Source organism: Podarcis erhardii, assembly GCF_964252035.2.
Source record: "Podarcis erhardii genome assembly, chromosome: 1".
Taxonomy (NCBI): domain Eukaryota; kingdom Metazoa; phylum Chordata; class Lepidosauria; order Squamata; family Lacertidae; genus Podarcis; species Podarcis erhardii.
Window position 1 is genome coordinate 130,838,798 of NC_138497.1, and position 23,705 is coordinate 130,862,502.

General features: G+C 42.1%; 1 protein-coding gene across 2 annotated transcripts in view; it reads left to right on the forward strand.

Moving 5' to 3' along the window:
• PARD3B (par-3 family cell polarity regulator beta) overlaps positions 1 to 23,705 on the forward strand; it is a 636,273-nt gene that overhangs the window by 31,924 nt on the left and 580,644 nt on the right. For both annotated transcript variants that reach the window (XM_081859338.1, XM_081859339.1), the window contains exon 2: positions 2,996 to 3,097. In XM_081859338.1, the coding sequence (XP_081715464.1) occupies positions 2,996 to 3,097 (102 nt within the window). The remainder of the gene's footprint in view (positions 1 to 2,995; positions 3,098 to 23,705) is intronic.

The following is a 23,705-nucleotide window of genomic DNA, read 5'->3' on the forward strand; positions in this document are numbered from 1 at the left end:
AACTAAGTTAGTTCTTGGTATGAGCTTTCGTGTGCATGCACACTTCTTCAGATACACTGAAACAGAAGTCAGCACTTCTGTTTCAGTGTATCTGAAGAAGTGTGCATGCACACGAAAGCTCATACCAAGAACTAACTTAGTTGGTCTTTAAGGTGCTACTGGAAGGAATTTTTTTATTTTGTTTTGACTATGGCAGACCAACACGGCTACCTATCTGTAACTTTATCATTGAGTTACTCTGTAGGAGGATTTGGGAGCAGGTTGAGGAAGAATTTGTACTTGGTGATCTTGGCACTATGTGATATATAAACCAGTACCACTAATTAACAATTTATTCTGAAATAGCTTCTTCTAGGCGGGAAGTTCTGGTGTTCAGCAATTACCACACGAAGCTTCATTAAAACATTGAAAAACTGGTATGCCAGTGATAGAACTGTAAAGAAACCAAACTACTACAGAGGTACCTCAGGTTACAGACGCTTCAGGTTACATACACTTCAAGTTACAGACTCTGCTAACCCAGAAATATTACCTTGGGTTAAGAACTTTGCTTCAGGATGAGAACAGAAATCGTGCTCCAGCGGCACGGCGGCAGCAGGAGGCCCCATTAGCTAAAGTGGTGCTTCAGGTTAAGAACAGTTTCAGGTTAAGAACAGACCTCCAGAACGAATTAAGTTCTTAACCCGAGGTACCACTGTACACAAATAAAAATGTATGCAAAGTTAAAGGGTAAAGGGACTCCTGACCATTAGGTCCAGTCAGGGCGCTCATCTCGCTTTATTGACCGAGGGAGCCGGCGTACAGCTTCCGGGTCATGTGGCCAGTATGACTAAGCCGCTTCTGGCGAACCAGAGCAGCGCACGGAAACACCGTTTACCTTCCGACCTACCTTACCTATTTATCTACTTGCACTTTGACATGCTTTTGAACTGCTAGGTTGGCAGGAGCAGGGACCGAGCAATGGGAGCTCACCCCGTCGCGGGGATTCGAACCGCCGACCTACTGATCGGCAAGTCCTAGGCTCTGTGGTTTAACCCACAGCACCACCCGCATCCCTAAAATGTATGTAGTGTGCAGCAAAAGGACAAGATTACTTCCATGTCTTTTGAATTGGACTGCATGCATGCATGCATGAGATCAGCGGTTCACGTGCCGATCAACATGGGTTTTGAGCCCACATTGGGGGTTTTGACCCCATGTTGGGCAAAAATTGCAGACTTGATGAACCTTGTGGCTCCTTGCAAGTCTGCGATGTTATGAAATCTGAGTATAAATATGTGAGATGAGCTAGGTGTTTTTAAAAGCAGAAACAATTTGAGTTGGGGTATAGTAAATGTTGGAACTATTGCAGAAGAAAAGAACGCTTGGCTTGCTTTTTATTGTTATTACAAAGTGCCGTCTTTTGTGTTCATGGCCGTTGTAAACTAGACTAATTTTTATCTAACAAGTTATGTAAAAAAGAATGTGTAAATGGCTTCTTCAAACAGTGTGGAATAATTGCCTTGTTTATTAGTGAATGCTTGCATGTGTAAGTCTTATCAGATATGTGTGGCATCCAGTTATCAGAAGAAACTATGAAAAAGGAAGGAGTTGCCAGAAAGTACTGTAATGACCAAGAGGACTGGAATGCTGAAGTATGAAAAGATTGGAAACTGAAAGGTGTTGGCATGATAAACAATCTTGGGCATTGCTAGATTAATATTCTGGAATGCCTGGCAGAAACTGAAGTATAGTTAACTTGTGCAATCGGTATACAGTGGTACCTGGGGTTAAGTACTTAATTTGTTCCGGAGGTCCGTACTTAACCTGAAACTGTTCTTAACCTGAAGCACCACTTTAGCTAATGGGGCCTCCCGCTGCTGCCGTGCCTCCGGAGCACGATTTCTGTTCTCATCCTGAAGCAAAGTTCTTAACCCGAGGTAATATTTCTGGTTTAGCGGAGTCTGTAACCTGAAGCGTATGTAACCCAAGGTACCACTGTGTATCACTCAGTCGTAATATCACTTTAATTGTGCCAGCTTGACCTAGAGTAAGTTTGGGTGGAGGACCTCGAAGCTTTTGTTGCTGCTATGGTTAGTTGGAAATACTTGGTGTTTTAACTATTTGTGAATGTTACTGTCTTTTGTCCATATTTAGCTAGTTAGTTAATTTTGCTAACTGGACTAGCAGGGTTTATGTAAGGTAACCTTCCAGGTAAAAATGCAACTTCCTTGTGACACTGGATTACAGTGAGGATGCACTTGTTTTTTTTTTAAATTTGAACATCAAGATCCTTATTGAAAACAGCTGGGAATCAGTGGTTGCATTTAGATAGGTTTACAAGCTAATATCCTAGTTTGGGATATTGGTTAATTTAGGTTATAGTTCATCACCCTTGGATAAAACAGCCAGTTATTTGGGGCATAACAGGAGTGGGAGATTCTGGTAACCTCCTCGCATGCATGGTGGGAGTGCATCACCCCAAAAGTCTGGTTTGCTGTCGCCTCTGAAAACAGTCACTGTTTCATCATCCAAAACAATTTGATACCAATTGCAAAGCTTCAAGAGACAGATATTCCGACTTAATTTGCGCTTGTTGCAGAAAGATCCATGTGCGAGAAAAGAGAGCTGAAATTCTGCTTGGCAAGGCATTGTGCAGTGAAAGTTTCATCTAATGTCTCAATCCCAGTATCTAGTATCTTGCAGTATCACACAAATGTCCTCCACTGGTTTTGTTCAGCTTCATAGTACAGTGCCACTGCTGGTCGAATCTTTCTTGCTCATGCCTCTCTAGATCCCAACCCAATGTGAATTTTAAAATGGTTGTTTTACATTTTAATCTACGGCTATTAATTATATTCTTTAAAAATAATCGCAATATTCTGAAGAGAGATTATTTGAACACGTCCATATTTTAAGATAATGTTTTTAACTAAATATTTTGATACTCTGTTGCTGACTGAAGCATGCTAAAGTGGTAAATTAAGGAGAAAATACACTTATGTTTCATTTGCAGGATCCTTCGTATTGGGTGAATATTCACCATCTGGAATACACAGATGGAGGAATCCTGGACCCAGATGACATCCTGGCAGATGTTGTGGAAGACAAAGATAAGGTAGATGGAGAATAATGCTCTATTTTTAACTGGAAATTGTCAGATTGAATTAAGGCTCTACTTGACTGTGTTATAACCTCATATAGCTTAATATACTGAATAGCTATTTCATAGAGTGATATTAGGTTGAATAGCCCAAATAATTAAAATGCTGGCAGGCTTTTGTTGAGGTACATTTCTGCTGCACAGTATCAATGCTGGACAGAAGCAACCCGATGCATTGCTACTCTGCATTAGGACTTTGGTTAAAACTATATTTCATGCTCCTTTTACAATTCTGAAAAAAGTAGCTGCTGATAAAAGTCAAGCACTGGCTGCATTAAAAGAAGTGTAGTTTCTTTTCGCTGTTGAAATGGAATACACAGGATGAAATGGTGAAATCAGCTATGATTAAATGGGCACAAGACATCGGTCATGACATTATGTTCGCTGACTGGGAACAGTTATGGACCACCGGTGTTAAATTTACGGCATGTAATGCCTTAAAAGAAAATATAATGAAAATGATCTATAGGTGGTACATGACCCCAGTCAAGCTTGCAAAAATTTATCATTTGCCCAATAACAAATGTTGGAAATGCAATGAGACTGAAGGTACTTTTTATCACCTTTGGTGGACCTGCCCGAGGGTTAAAGCCTTTTGGGAAATGATCTATAATGAAATTAAGAAAGTCCTTAAGTGGACCTTTCCTAAGAAACCTGAGGCTTTTCTCCTGGGTATGGTTGGCCAATTGGTGCCAAAGAAGGATAGGACCTTTTTTATGTACGCTACCACAGCAGCAAGAATTCTTCTGGCAAAGTATTGGAAGATGCAAGAACTACCTACTCTGGAAGAATGGCAGACAAAGGTCATGGACTTTATGGGACTGGCAGAGATGACCGGCAGAATCCGCGACCAGGGGAAAGAGACAGTGGAAGAGGACTGGAAGAAATTCAAAATATATCTTAAAAATTGTTGTAAAATTGAGGAATGTTAAGATGTCAAGGGGTAAGAAGTAGAGAATTACAGCTGTAACTAATAAGTTTATGGAAACGTAATGAAAGGGAATTAATAGACAAATTGACTAAAGGGTTGCTAAAGAATTTTAAAATAAGGATGCAGCGAAAGGGAGGTATGGGGAAGTCGGAGGAAAGAAGGTGTATGAAAATAAGATTATGAAATTATACATGTTTAAATGTTTTTATTTGTTTTTGTCTTGTGTTTTGTTTGTTTTTATTATGTGTTTGAAAAATGAATAAAAATTATTTTAAAAAAAGAAAAAAAAGAAGTGTAGTTTCCAGATCAAGGGAAGTAATAGTATCACTCAATTCTGCCTTGGGACACGGGTGGCACTGTGGTCTAAACCACTGAGCCTAGGGCTTGCCAATCGGAAGGTTCGAATCCCCACGACTTTGCTTGGTCCCTGCTCCTGCCAACCTAGCAGTTCGAAAGCACGTCAAAGTGCAAGTAGATAAATAGGTACCACTCTGGCGGGAAAGTAAACGGCATTTCCATGTGCTGCTCTGGTTCGCCAGAAGCGGCTTAGTCACGCTGGCCACATGTCCTGGAAAAACTGTCTGCAGACAAACGTTGGCTCCCTCAGTCAGTAAAGCGAGATGAGCGCCACAACCCCAGAGTCGTTCGCGACTGGACTTAACTGTCAGGGGTCCTTTACCTTTTTATTCTGCCTTAGCTAGAACACACTTGGAATACTGTGTCCAATTCTGGGCACCACAATTTAAGAAGGATGTTGACAAGCTGGAACGTGTGCAGAGGAGGGCAACCAAGATGCTCAAGGGTCTGGAAACTAAGCCTTATAAGGCGGCTTGAAGGAGCTGGGCATGTTTAGCCTGGAAAAGAGGAGACTGTGTGGAGATATGATAGCCACCTTCAGATATCTTAAGGGTTGTCACATGGAAGAGGGAGCTTGCTTGTTTTCTTCTGCTCTGGAGGGTAGGACTCGAACCAATGGCTTCAAGTTGCAAGAAAGGAGATTCCGATTAAACATTCGGGAAAAACGTTCTGACAGTATGAGCTGTTTGGCAGTGGAATAGACTGCCACAAGAGGTGGTGGACTCTCCTTCCTTGGAGGTTTTTAAGCAGAGGTTGGCTGGCCACCTGTCATGCATGCTTTAGCTGAGATTCGTGTATTGCAGGGGGTTGGACTAGATGGCCCGTAGGTCTCTTCCAACTCTATGATTCTGTGATGCTTCTGTTTGTTTTCACAAAGCCAGCCTTGTTTCATTGTATGTGTGTGAGATATTTATAATAAAGGAAATCACACGGACATACAACATTTAATTCATCCACATTTTGAAAGCCATGTCTTTCTTTTGATAACACCTGTGTATTTTTCAGTGAAATTCTCTGGGTCTCATACATGGGCATAGCCAGGATTTTGTTATTGGGGGGGGGGGAGAATCTCAGTTAGCTATGTATTTTTATGTATAGTGGACCCTCCAGATACGAATTAAGAGCCTCGGACATAAGATCTCCAGGTTGATGGACTATATGGATCTGACGGAAAGGACTGGCAGAATCTGAAACCAGGGAGAGGGTGGAGGAAGAGTGGGAAGCTAAAGCTTATATTTAGAAATTTTGCAAAATTAATGACTGTTAGAAAAATCGTGGAATGTTATTATATGGATTTAGTAGAAATGTTAGAAGAAGTTAAGAATGGATAAGTAATTTAGTCTTAAAGGGAAATAAGGTTAAAAAATATGTTATCTACAAGACGATAAAAAACAGAGAAAGATGGAAAGGATTTGCTGAGATAATTAGAAGAATTGGAATACAAAAAGGAAGGTGTGAGGAAGTCGAGGAAACAAGGAAATGAAGGATAGAATATGGAAAAGGAGAGATGTATTTTAAACTGTTTTTGTTTAGATTTATTTATGTGTTTAGTTTAATGGGATTGGGTTGGGGTTTATATTATTTGTATACTGTATTGTATTGTGGTGTTTTTTCATTTTTTCATTTTTTTTCTTTCTTTTGCCTTTAATTTTTCTCTTTTCTTCTTTTTCTGTAATCTTTAAAAGCAATAAATATTATTAAATAAATAAATAAATAAATTCGTTCTGGGGGTCCGTCCGCAACCCAAAAAGTCCATAGGCAGAGGCGCCACTTCTGCGCATGCGTGCGGTGCGATTGAGCGCTTCTGCGCATGTGTCGTGGCGAAATGGGATGGGCTTCAGCAGGGCTTATGCAGAAACAAGATGGTGTGAGCCACCTGTTCTTACCTGCCTGTTCCACTCATAAGAATCCACCAACAATGAAGGCACCAATATTGAAGTACTGATGGCCTGTTGAAGCAGGGCAGTCTTCGTTTTTATAAATATTAAAGGAAAGGGGGCAATGTGAGGTTTCTGGGAGAGAGATTGCATGGGTCTGGGTGCCAGTTGAGAGGTGAGTGGTCTAGCAAGCTTTTTTTGTTCATTGTTTTCATATGAGAGATCATTTGAAACGTAGACACCGTTGGCTGCCTGCTAAATTCTGCCTGTTTGCTGCAATTAATGTTTAGCCTGCCACTGCAGAAAAGGTAGTTGATTCTAATGAAATTAAATGCATCTCTTCTTCCTTTTTTTTGTATTATTTTCCCTGGTACTAACATGGCAAATGCCAGTAATTGCTTCTGCACATAAAATAAGCATCTTGATCTGCTTTATACTGAATTGAGACTGCCAGGGCCCCTCCAGTATCTTAGGCAGAAATACCTTTCCAGTCCTGTTACTTTTGAGCTATGTTAGCTGGAATGACCAGGGAGTGAACCATGGAAACGTCTAAATTTAAAGCAAATCCTGAGCCGTTGCCCATTCCATTCTTTTATTAAGAGCTGTTGTCTCCAAATCTTTGTGTAATATTTGTGAAACACTACTTTATAGTGTTGCTTTCTGGCCCTGACTAAACACAAGCACATCAGATACTTAACTCAAAGTATATTAATCATCTATCTAAATTATACTTGGGGTATTGACCCATTGTAATAAGTAGGCTTAAGTCAATTGGTCACAATGGATCTATTCTGAGTACGACTTAGTTGGATAATGTTCTTCATTCCATGCTGCTTTCAAAGACAGAGGTTTTTTAAATCCTGTATATAAAACAGTTGTTTCATTAAACTCAGGGCACCTTGGTTAGTGCTTAGAAGGTCACAGGCAGAAAAAAAAGCTGGGACTCTTTTGAATGACACCATTTTAAAACCCTATAAAGCATTTCACAAGCATTCGTCCAGGGCTTTTTTCTGGGGGTACGCAGGGGTACGCATACCCCTAAACATTTTGTGAATCTTTGTACTTTTGTCCATTTACTGTATTTATTTTTTCCCAATTTGAGCTATAAAATAGTGATTTCCTTGAGTCAAAATGAGAGTACCCCTACACATATTTTTTTGTAAAGAAAAAAAGCACTGCATTCGTTCAACATCTTTACAACAGGCTTGCAAAGGGGATTTGGTGTAATTACCAGCTTATTCTTTTCAAGTTGCTGTTTTGTGTTTTGCAGTATTCAACCTTTCCATTGTATACACAGCACAATCTGCCATCGCCCATTAAAAAAACAAACAGTGAATATGATAGCTTATTAAAGGGGAGAAAGAACAATGTTAAAGAGCTTGCAATCTATTGATAGCCCAGTAGTTCCAAAATGTCTGCATAATAAGGTATTTGAGTGAATGGAAAACGAACCCGTGTGTGTGTGTGTGTGTGTTTGTGTTTTCAGGGGTGGGAAACTGGATTTTGCTTTTTTTTTTTTTTTAATAATTTTTATTGGGTTTTTACATTTTATAACAACAGACACACACACAAAGACAAAGACAAACAAACACACAAATACAATTACATACCCTAAGTTTCTTTACCCACTTTCATTGACTTCCCCCCACCCCCTCCTCTTACATCCCAATTCCAAAATTAATTCAGCAAGTTCTTACCTAACCTCTTAAAGATATTCACATTGCTTTTAAAAATTAAATTCTTTTGTTTATCTATATTCAACTATCCAATTCTCTTATAATCATTAATTTCTTTTTTTTTTAAGGTCGATCTAACTTCCCCTTCACAAATTTTCCCTTTATTATATTAATTATAGGTCACATTGACCAAGTAAAACAAAACATAACATTTTATAATTCTATTCTCTCCCCCCCCTGCCCCGGTTTCTGTCCCTTCCTAGACAAATGTCCAGAAAACAAACAAAAAATATTTCTAGCCCGGATTCCTCACGTCCGAGGCGTCTGATTCTCTGTCAGTCCCTCTCTGCCAGCTATATTGGTAGTCCTCTTTGATGGTCCTAAGACCCCGAAGGAGTTCAGTCAGAGTCAGATCATATTTTCTTTCATTCAGAATGTTGAAGAGTGTTTGCTGCGAAAGGCCATCTAGTTTTCCATACTCAAGAGAAAAGTCCCAATCATATTGCTTTGTTCTTTCTAGTTTTAATATTCCAAGTACTCCAGGGGCTTCTCTCTTCTTCTTTCTCATCTTTCGCAGGTCTGTAATCCAAAGGTCTTCTTGCTCATACTCTAACGCTGCAGATTCCTGGTTGATATTTTCCACTTGTAGTGTCTGAACTCCTTCTTTTTTCTCTGTCAATTCCAAAGGCATCTCTTCCTGCTCAGCTGCAGAATTTTTATCATACATCTCCTTTGTGCATTCAGCAGAGTTGTTTGTTTCAGGATTCAAGGTTATAAAAACTTTACTCAGAGCCATACTCTGCTCCTGCAGGATTCCCACGAGAAAGAACATTTTTTCTATCTCCGCCAGTAATTTTCCCTCTGCAGCCATTGTAATGTCACTAATTCCCCCTAGGGGGCTTTCAGTTATTTAGTAGTCCTTTTCCAATAATCTATTACTTTGTTATTATCAATACTTTGTTTCCAATCGCCTCAGTCCAAATGTATCAGCTTTAATTCCAAGAGTTATTAAATAGCAAAATTCTTTACTTTGTCCGCCCGTTTGACAGCTTCTTTGACAGCTGTCAAACTCCTTTCACTTCTTCCTCCGGGACCCAAATAGGACACTCCCGGGTTTTTTGGGGGGGATACACACAAAGTTCCAAATTCCCTTTCTCTCCAGCACAAAAATCTTGTTCTATCAAATTTGTGAGAAACTTTTAAATCTTCAAAACAGTATTCATTTCGCCTTAATTCTCCGTTCCTTGCTTTGAAACGTCTATAAGTAGAGGGGGTGCGGACTTCCCTTTAACACATCCCCCGATCGTGCCGAATTCACAGGATAAAATTTTTAAAGTCCAAATTCCACTACTCACGGGTCCTTTGTTATCCAGTCCAAATTTTGGGAAGAAAGTCAGCGCTCTCCGGCCATGGCTTGCGGCTTCGCTCTACTGAGGTAGCGGTCTACTCTCAGCACCACGCCACTCTCCGTACCCTCTCCGCAGCCTTTAAAAAGGCTCTTCGTGGGTCGGGGAGGGCGCTTAAGGTGCCCACCGAGTCACCAAGTCCGCAGGCTTCCGCGCCTGCGGTTTCTGAGGGTCCCCGTGTCGCCGGCACGGCAAGACCCGTCCTCAGCAGAGCCGATTCCCTCCGGAGCTCGGAGGGAATCCGCCATTAGCCGTTCGCGCTAACCCGGAAGTCCCGGGAAACTGGATTTTGCTGGTGGGCAAGATAGTTACTTCCTCTACTCTCAACAGAATTCTCCACCAATTCTGCAAAGTATTTGTTTTAGTATGCTAACAAAAAACCATTACTGAAATATCTTAAAGTACTATTTCATCCTATAATTTCTCAAGACTGGGAGAAGAGAAAAGAAGGCATCACCAAGCTTTATTTATCACATTGTGAAGTAAAATATAGGGAATTTTAAAATGCCTATTAGTTCCTTACATGGCTTACCTTCTGTAAAGTTGTGGTAGGCACCTGAAGCAATTTAACTATCTTAGAATTGTCAAAGATAGAATTCGCAGACATTTTTAGTTGTAAGGTTAAAAAATTGCTCCCCTTCTTCTTTAAAAAAAAGAAGAAGGGGACATACATTTGAATAATGCACTGTTTCTAACTTAAGAAAATTACAGTATAATTAAATGTGGCAGGCTGTACATGTTTACTGTTTCTTGTTGCTAATTAACTGTTGGGATTGTAGAGAAGAGCTGGCTAACAGCTGTTTGAGGTAATAGGAACAGGGAGTGCTTTGGTGGTGATGAGGAAAACAACAAAGTGTTCGGGTATAATGAAAGTCTTATTTGTTCTATGTCTTTTCCATCCTTTTGAGGAACCAACTATTCTTGTACGCTGTTTTACTTTTAGGAGGATGCTAAAGAAGTGGTTTGAAAGAGGAGGGCAACCATGCCCCTTTTAGTTCCTGGTGTCTGGGAGCTTTCCATTCTGCCTCAGTAGCTCTTCCTGGCTCTGCTCCCTGGGCCAGCCTTCCCCTGTGTATAATTAGAGGAGTTTGCTGCTTTTGAAGGTCCCCAAATCTGTAGCCCATCCACATCAGTAGCAGAGCCTACCCTGGGCCACCACAGATACACTTTCTCTGTTTCACCAGCTGCTAGTGAAACCTGTGTTATCTCTTGCATCTCCTTTGCTACCTTTTTAATTCCTTTCTCTTTTAATCTTTCTCCAGTCTTCGTTGCTCACCGCCCGCCCGCCCCGGCAAAGAATACGCCATTTCTTCTCACAACATTTTGTTTAATAAGAAGCTAGCGTGCTGCCTCTCTCATTTAGAACAGTGGTCCTGTATGAATGCAAAACACTGATCGATAGCTCTGTCTCCGCAACCTTTACAACATCCCTATAAAGCTGGGCAGTATTGTTACTTTTGCGTTACTGATGACCCGGAAACTACAGCTAATCCAGAATGCGGCAGCTAGACTGGTGACTGGGAGCGGCCGCTGAGACCATATAACACCAGTCTTGAAAGACCTACACTGGCTCCCAGTACGTTTCCAAGCACAATTCAAAGTGTTGGTGCTGACCTTTAAAGCCCTAAACGGCCTCTCCCCAGTATACCTGAAGGAGCGTCTCCACCCCCATCGTTCTGCCCGGACACTAAGGTCCAGCGCTGAGGGCCTTCTGGTGGTTCCCTCATTGTGAGAAGCAAAGCTACAGGGAACCAGGCAGAGGGCCTTCTTGGTAGTGGCACCCGCCCTGTGGAACGCCCTCCCATCAGATGTCAAAGAGAAAAATAACTACCAAACTTTTAGAAGACATCTGAAGGCAGCCCTGTTTAGGGAAGCTTTTAATGTTTAATAGGTTATTGTATTTTAGTGTTTTGTTGGAAGCTGCCCAGAGTGGCTGGGGAAACCCAGCCAGATGGGTGGGGTATAAATAAATTATCATTATCATTATCATTATCATTATCATTATCATTATCATTATCATTATCATTATTACTGAGTTGCCAACATCCCCTGGTGCCCACAAACTTTTTGAATCTCCTTCCCACATACACTTGCTTCCTCCTTGATCACATGGTGGTGAAAATGGCTTACCTTTTTCTCGAAATGTACATAGAACCGAAGCACGGAATTGGAGGATGGTGCTGTTTTCGACTTCCTCTTTCAGCTGTGTGTTCTTTTCAAGGTTGAGATGAATTCTAATGGGCCCAACTTTTGCCCACTTCCCTTGGAAAAGTGAAACGTGTGTGGAGACACTTTCTTTCTGTTTCTTGGGTGTGTGTGTGAAGAGATGTTACCAGAGGAGGTGGAGGCCACAGCCCTCCAGGTGTGAAAGCTCCAGGTGTGCCCATGGACCTAAAAAAGTTGGCATGTAGTGAATTAGTTCTTGGTTGTGATGAGATTTCTTTAGCGTGGTGGTTCAGAGTGTGAGCTTGCAAGGCTTATGTTTCAAATTTCGCCTCTAGCTGTGAACTTATTGAGTGGCCTTAGGCAAACCATTCTTGTTTAGCCTCATCATTGGTATGGGGATAATTACACCCAATTTCCTTCGCAAGCTGTTGTACTAATGCTCAAGTAATGTTCAACTAATGTTTGTGAAGTGATTTATAGAGTGTTCAAAGTATCTTGTGCAATGCAATCCTCACTGTGTCTGCTCATAAGTAAGTCCTACTGAATTGTAACTGTAATCTTTTATAGTTTTATTAGGCATGATTCTTCAGGTTGTTGTTGCTTTTTTAAAATAGAAATAAAAATGAATCCACAAACACTTACAAGCAACCAATCTCTGCAATGTTTTTATCTTCATAAATTGTGTTTCTTCTGCCCAGAGATCAATTCAATCCATTTGGAGGTGTTCATGGGATTAAGAAGTCTAGGAAAGCACAGTGTTGATTGACGTTTGTAATTGCACATCGTTGTCCTTCTCTGTGTGAACTATTTTTCTTTCTGCTCTTCAGGTCTGAGAGCTCTTGTCTCTCACATGACAACTGTGCATGCTAGCAAGATGATGTATGTTGCCAGCATAGCAATACACTTAAATATTTTAAATGATTAAGTCTCCTACTAATTTACAGTGAATTTGGAGAAGATTGTTAACAGCCTGCATATCGCAGAACAAATGGCCAAAAATATTCATTGAGTCTATGTGGGAAAATTGCGTGGTTCAGAATTTGCAGCTCCGGTGGTGTATTATTAGTAAAATCTAATACAGAACTTGAATGAAAGGCAAATTAAAACATTATGCATTTAAAATCCAGTCTAAAGACCTTTATTGGTCAATCTGCTGTTCTCATTCTACTTTGTGAAACATTATTTCATTGCCTTTTAAAAATCTGTCATATGCTGGAAATATTGAAATAATTAAACACGTTTGATTTTATGCATACATTTTCTAAAATTAACTGCCTTTTTCACACTAATCTGTCTTGTCTCTAATTGGGTTGAAATGTGTGAAAGGGAGAGCGCTTGATACAGAACAATTTTTCAAAGGGAAGCTGAGGAGCAGTCAACAATCGCAAGTTATTAGGTATGGTTTTGTTCAGGGGGTGGGAAGGAGAAGAAAGCAGCTTGTGCTAACAAGGGACAGTAGCTTTTGCACCAACATTCTTCTTACAGGTTAAATAAAGCATTTACATATTTGTTACAAACAGATACTGAATATTTATGTGGCGGTTAAAATACATTACTGTTTTTTCTGAATGGAAGGGATATGTGATGCTCTGCAATAAACAGCGGAACACTTTCACTTAATTCTCTTTTGCATGTATTTAAAATATTATATCTTTCTGCTTTACTGATGCATTTTTGGGTGGTTTTGAATATTCAGATTCACAGGAAATCTGTGTCTTAAGATTTCCCCCAACTTACTTATTACAGTCCCTTTTTCTAGGGTGTGGAAGTAAAATTCAACATGCTCAAGTGTTGAGCAACAACACCTGCTCGTAGAAAATGTCAGTTCTCCTTCTGCATTATCATGAAGTTTTCCGACCTAGCTATACAAATGCAAAATTTCATGCTGTGCTTAAAATTCTCACATAAGAGTTTTATAATTTGGGCACATCTGTTTTCTCTTGCGACTTTTCTCTGAAATGTCTGTCGATTATGTTGGGGTTTTAGTTTCTCTCTTCTGTGGTGTGAGTCACTTTGTACTGGTTTATAGGAAGGAAAGGTACCTGTATGGATCCATAAGGGGAAAAAATCTTCCAAAACCCACAGTGGAGGAATACAATTTATTTTTTTTGCCACAATTTTGTTAGCTGTATTTAGGACCAACCACAATGTGTTGTCTGACTGTGTATTTAAGGTGTTACCGTATTTTTCGCTCCATAAGACACACTTTTCCCCTCCTAAAAAGTAAGGGGAAATGTATGTGCATCTTATGGAGTGAATGCAGGCAGGAGGCTCTGCTCAGCGCTCCCTTTAAAGAGCCACGTGGAGCATGTGTGCGGCTCTTGGGGGCTTTTCCCTGAGGAGGGAGAAAGACTGCCCTTCTTCCTCCTTGGGGAAAAGCCCCCAAGAGCCACATACATGCTCCACGCACTCTTTAAAGGGAGCACGGCTCTTGGGGGAGCCTTCCTCCTGCTGCCCAGGAGAGGCTGCGCACGGCTATCCCATAAGCCAGAACAGCAAGAGGCCCTCCCAGAAGCCAGATTCCTCTTGCGGTTCTGGCTTCTGGGATTCAGAATATTTTTTTTCTTGTTTTCTTCCTCCAAAAACTAGGTGCGTCTTGTGGTCTGGTGCGTCTTATAGAGCGAAAAATACGGTATTTTATTTCATAACTGTAACAGGGTATGGAAAACAGAACTAGCCATCCATTTCTCTCTCCCAATAGCTAATATAGTGTGATGCCCCTCCAAATACCGGCATATTCTAAAAATACATACATATCTGTACAACCTTTATTTACCGGACTTGTACATTAGTTCTCCCAAAGTTGTAAACTCTGTATGCATTTGCAAAGTTGGTTCACCAGTTCTCCCATAAGGCAGAAAGTTACATGATGAGTACACTCAACATTTAGGTTCAAAATAGATACCCATCAACAGCTAATATGGAGATGTGAATATAATAGTAAAGATTTGTTTGACCCCCTTAGGCTGCAATCCTAGCCCCACTTATTTGGAAATAAGTCCCAGTGGATTCAGTAGGAACGACATGAGTAGACATGGTTAGGATTGCTCTGGAAATGCTATAGATGTTTCTACAATAATGCACCAGGTAAAAAGCCAGAAAGACTGACTGATTGATACATACCTAGTGTCCAGTTGAGTGGAGGTTGAATTCTGCCCAAGTGTTTTGGCTATGCAAACATGGAAACAGCAACCTTTTCTCTAATGGATGTTTGTAGGATTTGTTATCGCACCCAAGAGAATTCACCGATGCTTGGGGAAGGCTGACTTATTTTCTGTACGCCTTAGGGCAAAAACATGGTCTAGTTTCCCAAATCTTTTTGCAAACATCTGCTTCTCTGTAACACGATTTGGGTGAGTTTGAAAGTATGACATCTCTGGAGGAAGTATGGAGAGATATTTCATCCTGTGCCTCTGTAATAAAAATCTTTTATAAAAGTGAGAGGTTAGGAGGCGAAGGTTCATGTAGTCTTGGTTGTCCGTCCATCCTCCTTGGCCCTTGAGGCAACGGGTTATGAAGCAGTGGTAATTTCAGAATTTCAGAATTGCCTTTATTTCTTTCAAGCTGCTTCTTTTCAATTTTGCCTCCTGCTGCTACTGAAAGTGAAAGGAACAACCATACAGGAAAAAAACTATGCTGTGTTCACTTCTTCTAAGAGGCAGTGGGTGGCAAAAGGAACATGGCTGGTAGTTGTCCTCAGGCAGCAAACTAATAATAGGAGAAACAGCTTAGTGCCTATAAAACACCTGGGCTGCCTTGTCAACTGCTATGATAAACACATCTCTGTGAGCCATACAAGAGGCATTTGGGCAGGAATACTTGTTTTTAGTAGGTTGGCGAAAGACGTGAGTGGTCCTTATTGTACAAGACCTCAGACTTGACCATGCATTTGAAATAGTGCTATTAAGATCAAAGGAATGTATACAAAGCAGAAAGAAATGATATTTTACATTGTAAACCTGTGTAAAAAAGAATGTTATATCAAACAGTATAATGAGAAGGATGGGAAGGATTGTGCTGTTAACTATATGGACCTTTGTCGGCAAGGTGATGTGTCTGCTTTTTAAGCTGCTGTCTAGGTTTGTGATTGCTTTTCTCCCAAGAAGCAGGCGTCTTTTAATTTCGTGACTGCCATCACCATCTGCAGTGATCATGGAGCCCAAGAAAGTAAAATCACTCACTGCCTCCATTTCTTCTCCTTCTATTTGCCAGGAGGTGATGGGACCAGTGGCCATAATCATTGCTGTAATCAATAAAGGTGTGGCCAAAAAAATTGCCGAATAACCTTAAACAAAAATTCTGTGTCTGTGTGAATTTCTTTATGCTAATGGGGGATGGCTTGAGGGTCTTGCCACGCAACCAGCAAAAAGGCACCCAGACAACACAAGGAATATTGCGGCACGGATAAAACTCTCCACACCCCTCTAAGGAGTTGGCACTTTTTTGCGTGGAGGGCACTGTGGGCCACATACAGCCCAAGACCTGCAGGGTAGCCGCCCCTGCTTTAGGTGGTACCTCTTTGATTATTCCTTTGTCCACAAAAATAGTATAGCTTGACATTTACCTATCCTGTGTTTTGTTCGTGCATGTAGTTTGCTGCCAAGGAGTGTGGTGGAGTCTCCTTCTTTGGAGGTCTTTAAGCAGAGGCTTGACAACCATATGTCAGGAGTGCTCTGATGGTGTTTCCTGCTTGGCAGGGGGTTGGACTCGATGGCCCTTGTGGTCTCTTCCAACTCTATGATTCTATGATTCTTCTATGATTCTAAATCATAGTTAGTGGTTTTCCTTGAATATGAAGATGGTGCTTGCTTCATTCCTACCCTAGTGCGAGAGGGGATAAACCATGGGTAGGCAACCTAAGGTCCGGGGACCGGATGCGGCCCAATCGCCTTCTCAGTCTGGCCCGCGGATGGTCTGGGAATCAGCGTGTTTTTACATGAGTAGAATGTGTGCTTTTAGTGTGAGGTCCAGCGCCGAGGGCCTTCTGGCGGTTACCTCGCTGCAAGAAGCCAAGTTACAGGGCCTTCTCAGTAGTGGTGCTCGCCCTGTGGAACACCCTCCCACCAAATGTCAAAGAGAAAAGCAGCTACCAGACTTTTAGAAGACATCTGAAGGCAGCCCTGTTTAGGGAAGCTTTTAATGTTTAATAGGTTATTGTATTTTAGTGTTTTGTTGGAAGCCGCCCAGAGTGGAAACCCAGCCAGATGGGCGGGGTATAAATAATAAATTGTTGTTGTTGTTGTTGGGCGGGGTATAAATAATAAATTGTTGTTGTTGTTGTTGTTGTTGTTAAAATGCACATCTGGGTTATTTCTGGGGCATAGGAATTTGTTCACCCCCCCCAAAAAAATAGGCCACCCCCCCACAAGGTCTGAGGGACAGTGGACCGGCCCCTTGCTGAAAAAGTTTGCTGACCCCAGGGATAAACCATGAACCCTAGCTTAGCAGTATGTCCAATCCAGGGATCATGGTTTATTTCACTTATGTCAACCTTTGTGGTTTGTTAAACTTGCCCCATTTTCTCATAGTTGTTCCTTGAGCCTCTAATTATGTCTTCTGTTGGAAATTCTACCCCTTCCTAACAACTGAAATAAATCTTTGCATTCCATTGATTTCTGTAGTGTTTTTATCTTGAGGCAATATGTTTAAAAATGGTGCAGAGAAACATGATTTACCTTTTTTTAATTTTTGAAAGGGCATCCATATTACCATTCCATCAAACTCCATTGGTCATTTTTTTGCTCTCTGGGTAATGAGAAGAGGCAAGGCAATAAAAAATTGAAAATTATAGAACCTAGCTTTATTCAACGAACTCCTGGTGCAAGACATGAACTGTCATTGCTCTTATAAGGATCAATAAAGTTCCAGTGTTAAAAATGGAATTGTTGTCCTCCTTCAGCCTGTTATTAAATCAATGACAATTTTATTGTGTGTGTTTCCCCCTCCCAATTTTTTTTTTGTAATCTGAGCTTTTTTCCATGGTGTTTGTTGCCTTCTGTGTTTCCTTCATCTGCTTTTACTATTGGTGAGCGGTATATCTAGATGCAGAATGTTTGAATCAGGTAAACTATAAATGTATGTAGTTTGGTTTCTCATTACTTGTCGAGAGGTTTCGTATTAACAAACCCTGCATTTTGAGATGTGAGACTACATGAAATTCCTTTTTGTGGTCCGTTCACACATAAAAATGGCCACCAATAACTGCTGGTGCAGATGCAACACAACTGGGGAGAGGACTGTGATGTTGTCTGTTCCTTGTCCTCCTTGTATAATAATAATAATAATAATAATAATAATAATAATAATAATAAGTAATTATTATTATTATTTATTTATATCCCACCCTCCCCAGCCAAAGCTGACATTTTCTATGAGCAGGTGTTGTTGCTCAACACTTGAGCATGTTGAATATTACTTCCACACCCTAGAAAAAGGGACTGTAATAAGTAAGTTGGGGAAAATCTTAAGACACAGATTCCCTGTGAATCTGAATATTCAAAACCACCCAAAAATGCATCAGTAAAGCAGAAAGATAGAATATTTTAAATACATGCAAAAGAGAATTAAGTGAAAGTGTTCCGCTGTTTATTACAGAGCATCACATATCCCTTCCATTCAGAAAAAACGGTAATGTATTTTAACCGCCACATAAATATTCAGTATCTGTTTGTAACAAATATGTAAATGCTTTATTTAACCTGTAAGAAGAATGTTGGTGCAAAAGCTACTGTCCCTTGTTAGTGTTGTGACGTGGGGTTTGTGATTTCAGCTCTCTTGACATAATATGCTGGAGACAGTTCTCTAGTAACACTTCTTTATTAACGCAACAAGACTCAGACTTTAGGAGGGGAGAGCTACATTTATAGGGACAGGGAACTAGATAGAAAGGATACATTTTGGAGGGAACAATATCAGGCAATCACAGACCTGCCTTTTGGAGGCAACCAATAAGACAGAGGATCCAAATACAGCAGCTTAAATGAACCAATAGTAGCTGTACCCTCTGGAACCAAAAGGCAGTTACTTTACCCTAATGCAAATACAGACAATAATAATACAGATATAAAATCCTTTGACTCAATACACAACAGTTAGCACAAGCTGCTTTCTTCTCCTTCCCACCCCCTGAACAAAACCATACCTAATAACTTGCGATTGTTGACTGCTCCTCAGCTTCCCTTTGAAAAATACGCACAACCGAGTCCGTTTTGTTCACGATGAGAAGCCATCAAGCTGGTCTTACCAGGTCCCTTCAGTCTTACCTTCCTCCTCCATTGACACAAGCAACAAACCATGAAGCCTCATCTTGCCGTTTTGTCTAAATTTGGGATAGCGGGTTGTTAACCCCAAACAAAACATGATCAACTTGCAAAGAACAGACCATGGCTTCACAGTCGTACAAGGCTATATGGCTTGTTTGGAGCTTCTGGAGATGTACTAAATCCCCACAAGCCGTTAATCCTGGCTTAAAATTAAATTCAGATGAGGCCATCCTTTTAACCAGCTTCAAACCCCGAAGACTGTCTCCTCCTTCGTTTTAACTGCGGTTAATGTTAAGGGTATGGGACGCGGGTGGCGCTGTGGGTTAAACCACAGAGCCTAGTACTTGCCGATCAGAAGGTTGGCGGTTCGAATCCCCGCAACAGGGTGAGCTCCCGTTGCTCGGTCCCTGCTCCTGCCAACCTAGCAGTTTGAAAGCACCTCAAAGTGCAAGTAGATAAATAGGTACCGCTCTGGCGGGAAGGTAAATGGCGTTTCCGTGCGCTGCTCTGGTTCTCCAGAAGCGGCTTAGTCATGCTGGCCACATGACTCGGAAGCTGTAGGCCGGCTCCCTCGGCCAATAAAGCGAGATGAATGCCACAACCCCAGAGTCGGTCATGACTAGACCTAATGGTCAGGGGTCCCTTTACCTTTACCTTTTAATGTTAAGGGTGGGGGTGACTGTGGACATTTTAAAGAGGAAGGGGTGGAATTTGTTTCCTGATGCCTGCTACCCAAATCCCTTGATCAGGAACGTTTATTTGTAACAAAATATAAAAAAATCCTTCCAGTAGCACCTTAGAGACCAACTAAGTTAGTTATTGGTATGTACCAGTTATTCTTTCATTTCATTATTATACTTGATTTTTAATCCTGGTCTGTCAGAAACCATTACGGTGACACTTTTTAAAAACAATCCCATCGCACCTATGGATTTTAAATATATATATATATATATATACTTTGGGAACGGGAGGGACGCGGGTGGCGCTGTTGGTTAAACCACAAAGCCTAAGACTTGCCGATCAGAAGGTCGGCGGTTTGAATCCCCGCGACGGGGTGAGCTCCCATTGCTCTGTCCCTGCTCCTGCCAACCTAGCACTTCGAAAGCATGTCAAAGTGCAAGTAGATAAATAGGTACTGCTCCGGCGGGAAGGTAAACGGCGTTTCCGTGCGCTGCTCTGGTTCGCCAGAAGCGGCTTAGTCATGCTGCCCACATGACCTGGAAAAACTGTCGGTGGACAAACACCGGCTCCCTCAGCCTATAGAGCGAGATGAATGCACAACTCCAGAGTCGTCCACGACTGGACCTAACGGTCAGGGGTACCTTTACCTTTTTATACTTTGGGAACAATGATGCTGCTGAGCTCTATATGCTTCTGCAGCTGACTCATTTTTGGGCACTTATAAATGCTGACAGCATAATACATCTTCTTCTTCTTTTTTTTTTTTTTTTTTTGTTCTACTCTGTTAATAAAGTATATCTATGCTCTTTCCCTTTAGAGGAAACATTTAATATAATAGAATAATAATAAAAAATAAATAAGCTTAAGTTACTTTTGGCAACAACTATATTTCATCTACATTAAAAACTTAAGCCATAGCAGGGAAATTAGAGCTCTTTATTGCTATGCACGTCAGTTAATGTTTGACTCATTTCCTTCTACTGGGAACAGTTAATTTCCACTTCTATTTTTTCCTATTGTGGTTTTTGAATTGTTATGTATTTGGGCACAATTTTGTGGAAAACTGGTGTTCAAATAGTAATAATAATATAGTTTATTAAATTTGTATACCCCCCATCATCTGTAGATCTTTGGGGGATTCACAACATAGAATTACAATATCAAAACCACAAAATACATAATTAAAACAAGAACAAAAACCAATAACACCCCCCAAAAAAACCACATTTTGAAGGATGTCAGATGTCAATCAGTAAAATCAGATGTCAATCAGGAACGTTTTCACCTGGCCCTTAAAGGTGTATAATGAAGGCGCCAGCTGAACATCCCTGGGGAGAGTATGTGCACCCATTGCAGAAATTAAGTAGATGGCCATTTGGTGATTTGATCCCATTCTAACTCTGGGTTGGACTAGATGACCCTCGAGGACCCTTCCAACTCTACAGATGCTTCAGGTACACCTGAACCCTTCAATCCATCGCAATGGAGTATCCTAGATCCATTGTTGCAGCCCAGTCTTCAGGTTACATTAGAAGGCAGAGGTAAAGGTAAAGGGACCCCTGACCATTAGGTCCAGTCATGGCCGACTCTGGGATTGCGGTGCTCATCTTGCTTTATTGGCCGAGGGAGCCGGCGTACAGCTTCTGGGTCACGTGGCCAGCAGGACTAAGCCACTTCTGGCAAACCAGAGCAGCGCACGGAAACACCGTTTAACTTCCCGCCAGAGCGGTACCTATTTATCTACTTGCACTTTGAGGTGTTTAGCAATTACCACACGAAGCTTCATTAAAACATTGAAAAACTGGTATGCCAGTGATAGAACTGTAAAGAAACCAAACTACTACAGAGGTACCTCAGGTTACAGACGCTTCAGGTTACATACACTTCAAGTTACAGACTCCGCTAACCCAGAAATATTACCTTGGGTTAAGAACTTTGCTTCAGGATGAGAACAGAAATCGTGCTCCAGCGGCACGGCGGCAGCAGGAGGCCCCATTAGCTAAAGTGGTGCTTCAGGTTAAGAACAGTTTCAGGTTAAGAACAGACCTCCAGAACGAATTAAGTTCTTAACCCGAGGTACCACTGTACACAAATAAAAATGTATGCAAAGTTAAAGGGTAAAGGGACTCCTGACCATTAGGTCCAGTCGTAGCCGACTCTGGGGTTGCGGTGCTCATCTCGCTTTATTGGCCAAGGGAGCCGGCGTACAGTTTCCGGGTCATGTGGCCAGCATGACTATGCCGCTTCTGGCGAACCAGAGCAGTGCACGAAAACGCCGTTGACCTTCCGGCCTACCTTACCTATTTATCTACTTACACTTTGACGTGCTTTCGAACTGCTAGATTGGCAGGAGCAGGGACCGAGCAATGGGAGCTCACCCTGTTGCGGGGATTCAAACCGCCGACCTTCTGATTGGCAAGTCCTAGGCTCTGTGGTTTAACCCACAGCACCACCTGCGTCCCTGAAGGCAGAGGTACTTCTTGCCTATTCCTTCCCCAGTGAATGCTCTGAGTAATTTATTTCTTACTAATGACAGGCAAGCGGAGCTCGCAATATGAAGCTGGCATTCAGGGCCGTCTTAAGCATATCCGGCACCGTGGTGCAAAGATCCATCCGGCACCCCCCCCCACGGCATTTCCCAGAGTTGTCGACTTGTCAATCTTTTCCCAAGCCTCTGCAGGGATCGCTCTCCTCCCGCGGAGGCTTGGGAGGCAAGCTGGACACCCGCCAGCCATATGGTCGATGGGGCACAGCTGGCGGGCGTTCAGGGAAAGGGGATGCTGCCAGCAAAGTTGCACAGTTCCCCCATTCACTGGGGCACCCTAGAGAGGCCAACACCCTGGCGCAATGCACCAGTAAGCTCAATAGGAAAGACGGCTCTGCTGGCATTGTACTAAGGACTATCTAACTCAGTGTTACCTAAGGTAGCTTTCTCTAGCTTGGTGCCCTCCAGATGTGCTTGGGAGACAGCTCCCTTCACCCACACTGGCTGAACTCTGATGGGAGTTGTAGTCTGAAACAACCAGAGTGTGATGGCCTGGGTATCTGATTTAGAAGCTGAATCTGAGGAGTCCCAGCCTGCACAGGAGTCCCCACCTCCAGGGCCGGCTGAGCTGGGACAGGGGCTTGAACCTGAAGGGCCCTCCCCTGTGGCAGATCCTCAGGAGCAGACACCAGGAGCAGACACTCTGGCTCCGGAGGTGATTGAGGACCCATTGCCTGCAGGTGCGCCTCTCTCAGCCCTGTCAGGGGAAGGTGAGGTTGCCTCTGGGTCCAGTAACCCTCCAGCCTCTCCTGAGCTGCAGAGGCTCAGGGCAGAGAGGCGGAGGGAACTGGTTTCTCCCTGTAGGAGTGCTCGCCTTAAGGCCAGGAGAGGTGGGTCACCTGGGGGCCGGGACCACCCCTGGCCTCAGAGGAGATAAAGGCCAGTCAGCCCAGTCCCAGGTTGCGGGAGCAACATCGTTGGTAACCTGTTTCAGCCAGCACCCAGACCTGTTTTTCTGAAGTTCCTGACTACGCCTGGCTTCTTGCTTCGGACCCCGCTTCCCCCTTGGTGGACAGTCTCCAGACCCTCAGCCCAGGACCGGACTTTGACCATGGCTCACGGTAACACCCCCCCCCCCGGAAGCAGCACAACAGAGGGCATCAGGTTGAAGCCTGTCTTGGGGCTAGGCTGTTCAAATCTCTCTCTGCCTGACCTTGCAGAGGTGATCAAGGACTTGGTGTTGAGAACTCCCAGGGTGTTGGTATTGGGGGACAACCACACACACCATCGGTTTCTTAGAGATTGTTCTGAAATACATGGTGGCCAAATTTGCTCCTAAAACACTTGCAGCCTTTTGCACAGTCTACATGGATGCAGATGAAAATGAACGGCGTTTTGGTTTGTGCTTGACTCGCTTATTTGAAGACTACATTTCAAAAGTTGGATCTCTTGGTATTCCTTGTGCATTAAAAATGAGGTCTCAGACTATAATGATTAATTAGACTATCACAATGTGGTTAATTATGACACAGACTGTATACATTTCAAACTGTAATTAGCCTTTCATGAATAACTATAGGAAAGTAAGCTAATAAACAGCCTTGCTTAATCCTATGTAACTTATATTTTAATAAATTCAGACTGAGAGTTGCAGTCTCTAGTAATTTGAAGCAGTCTAAAATAATGAAAAGCTGTTATAAAAATTTAATTTCTGGCTCA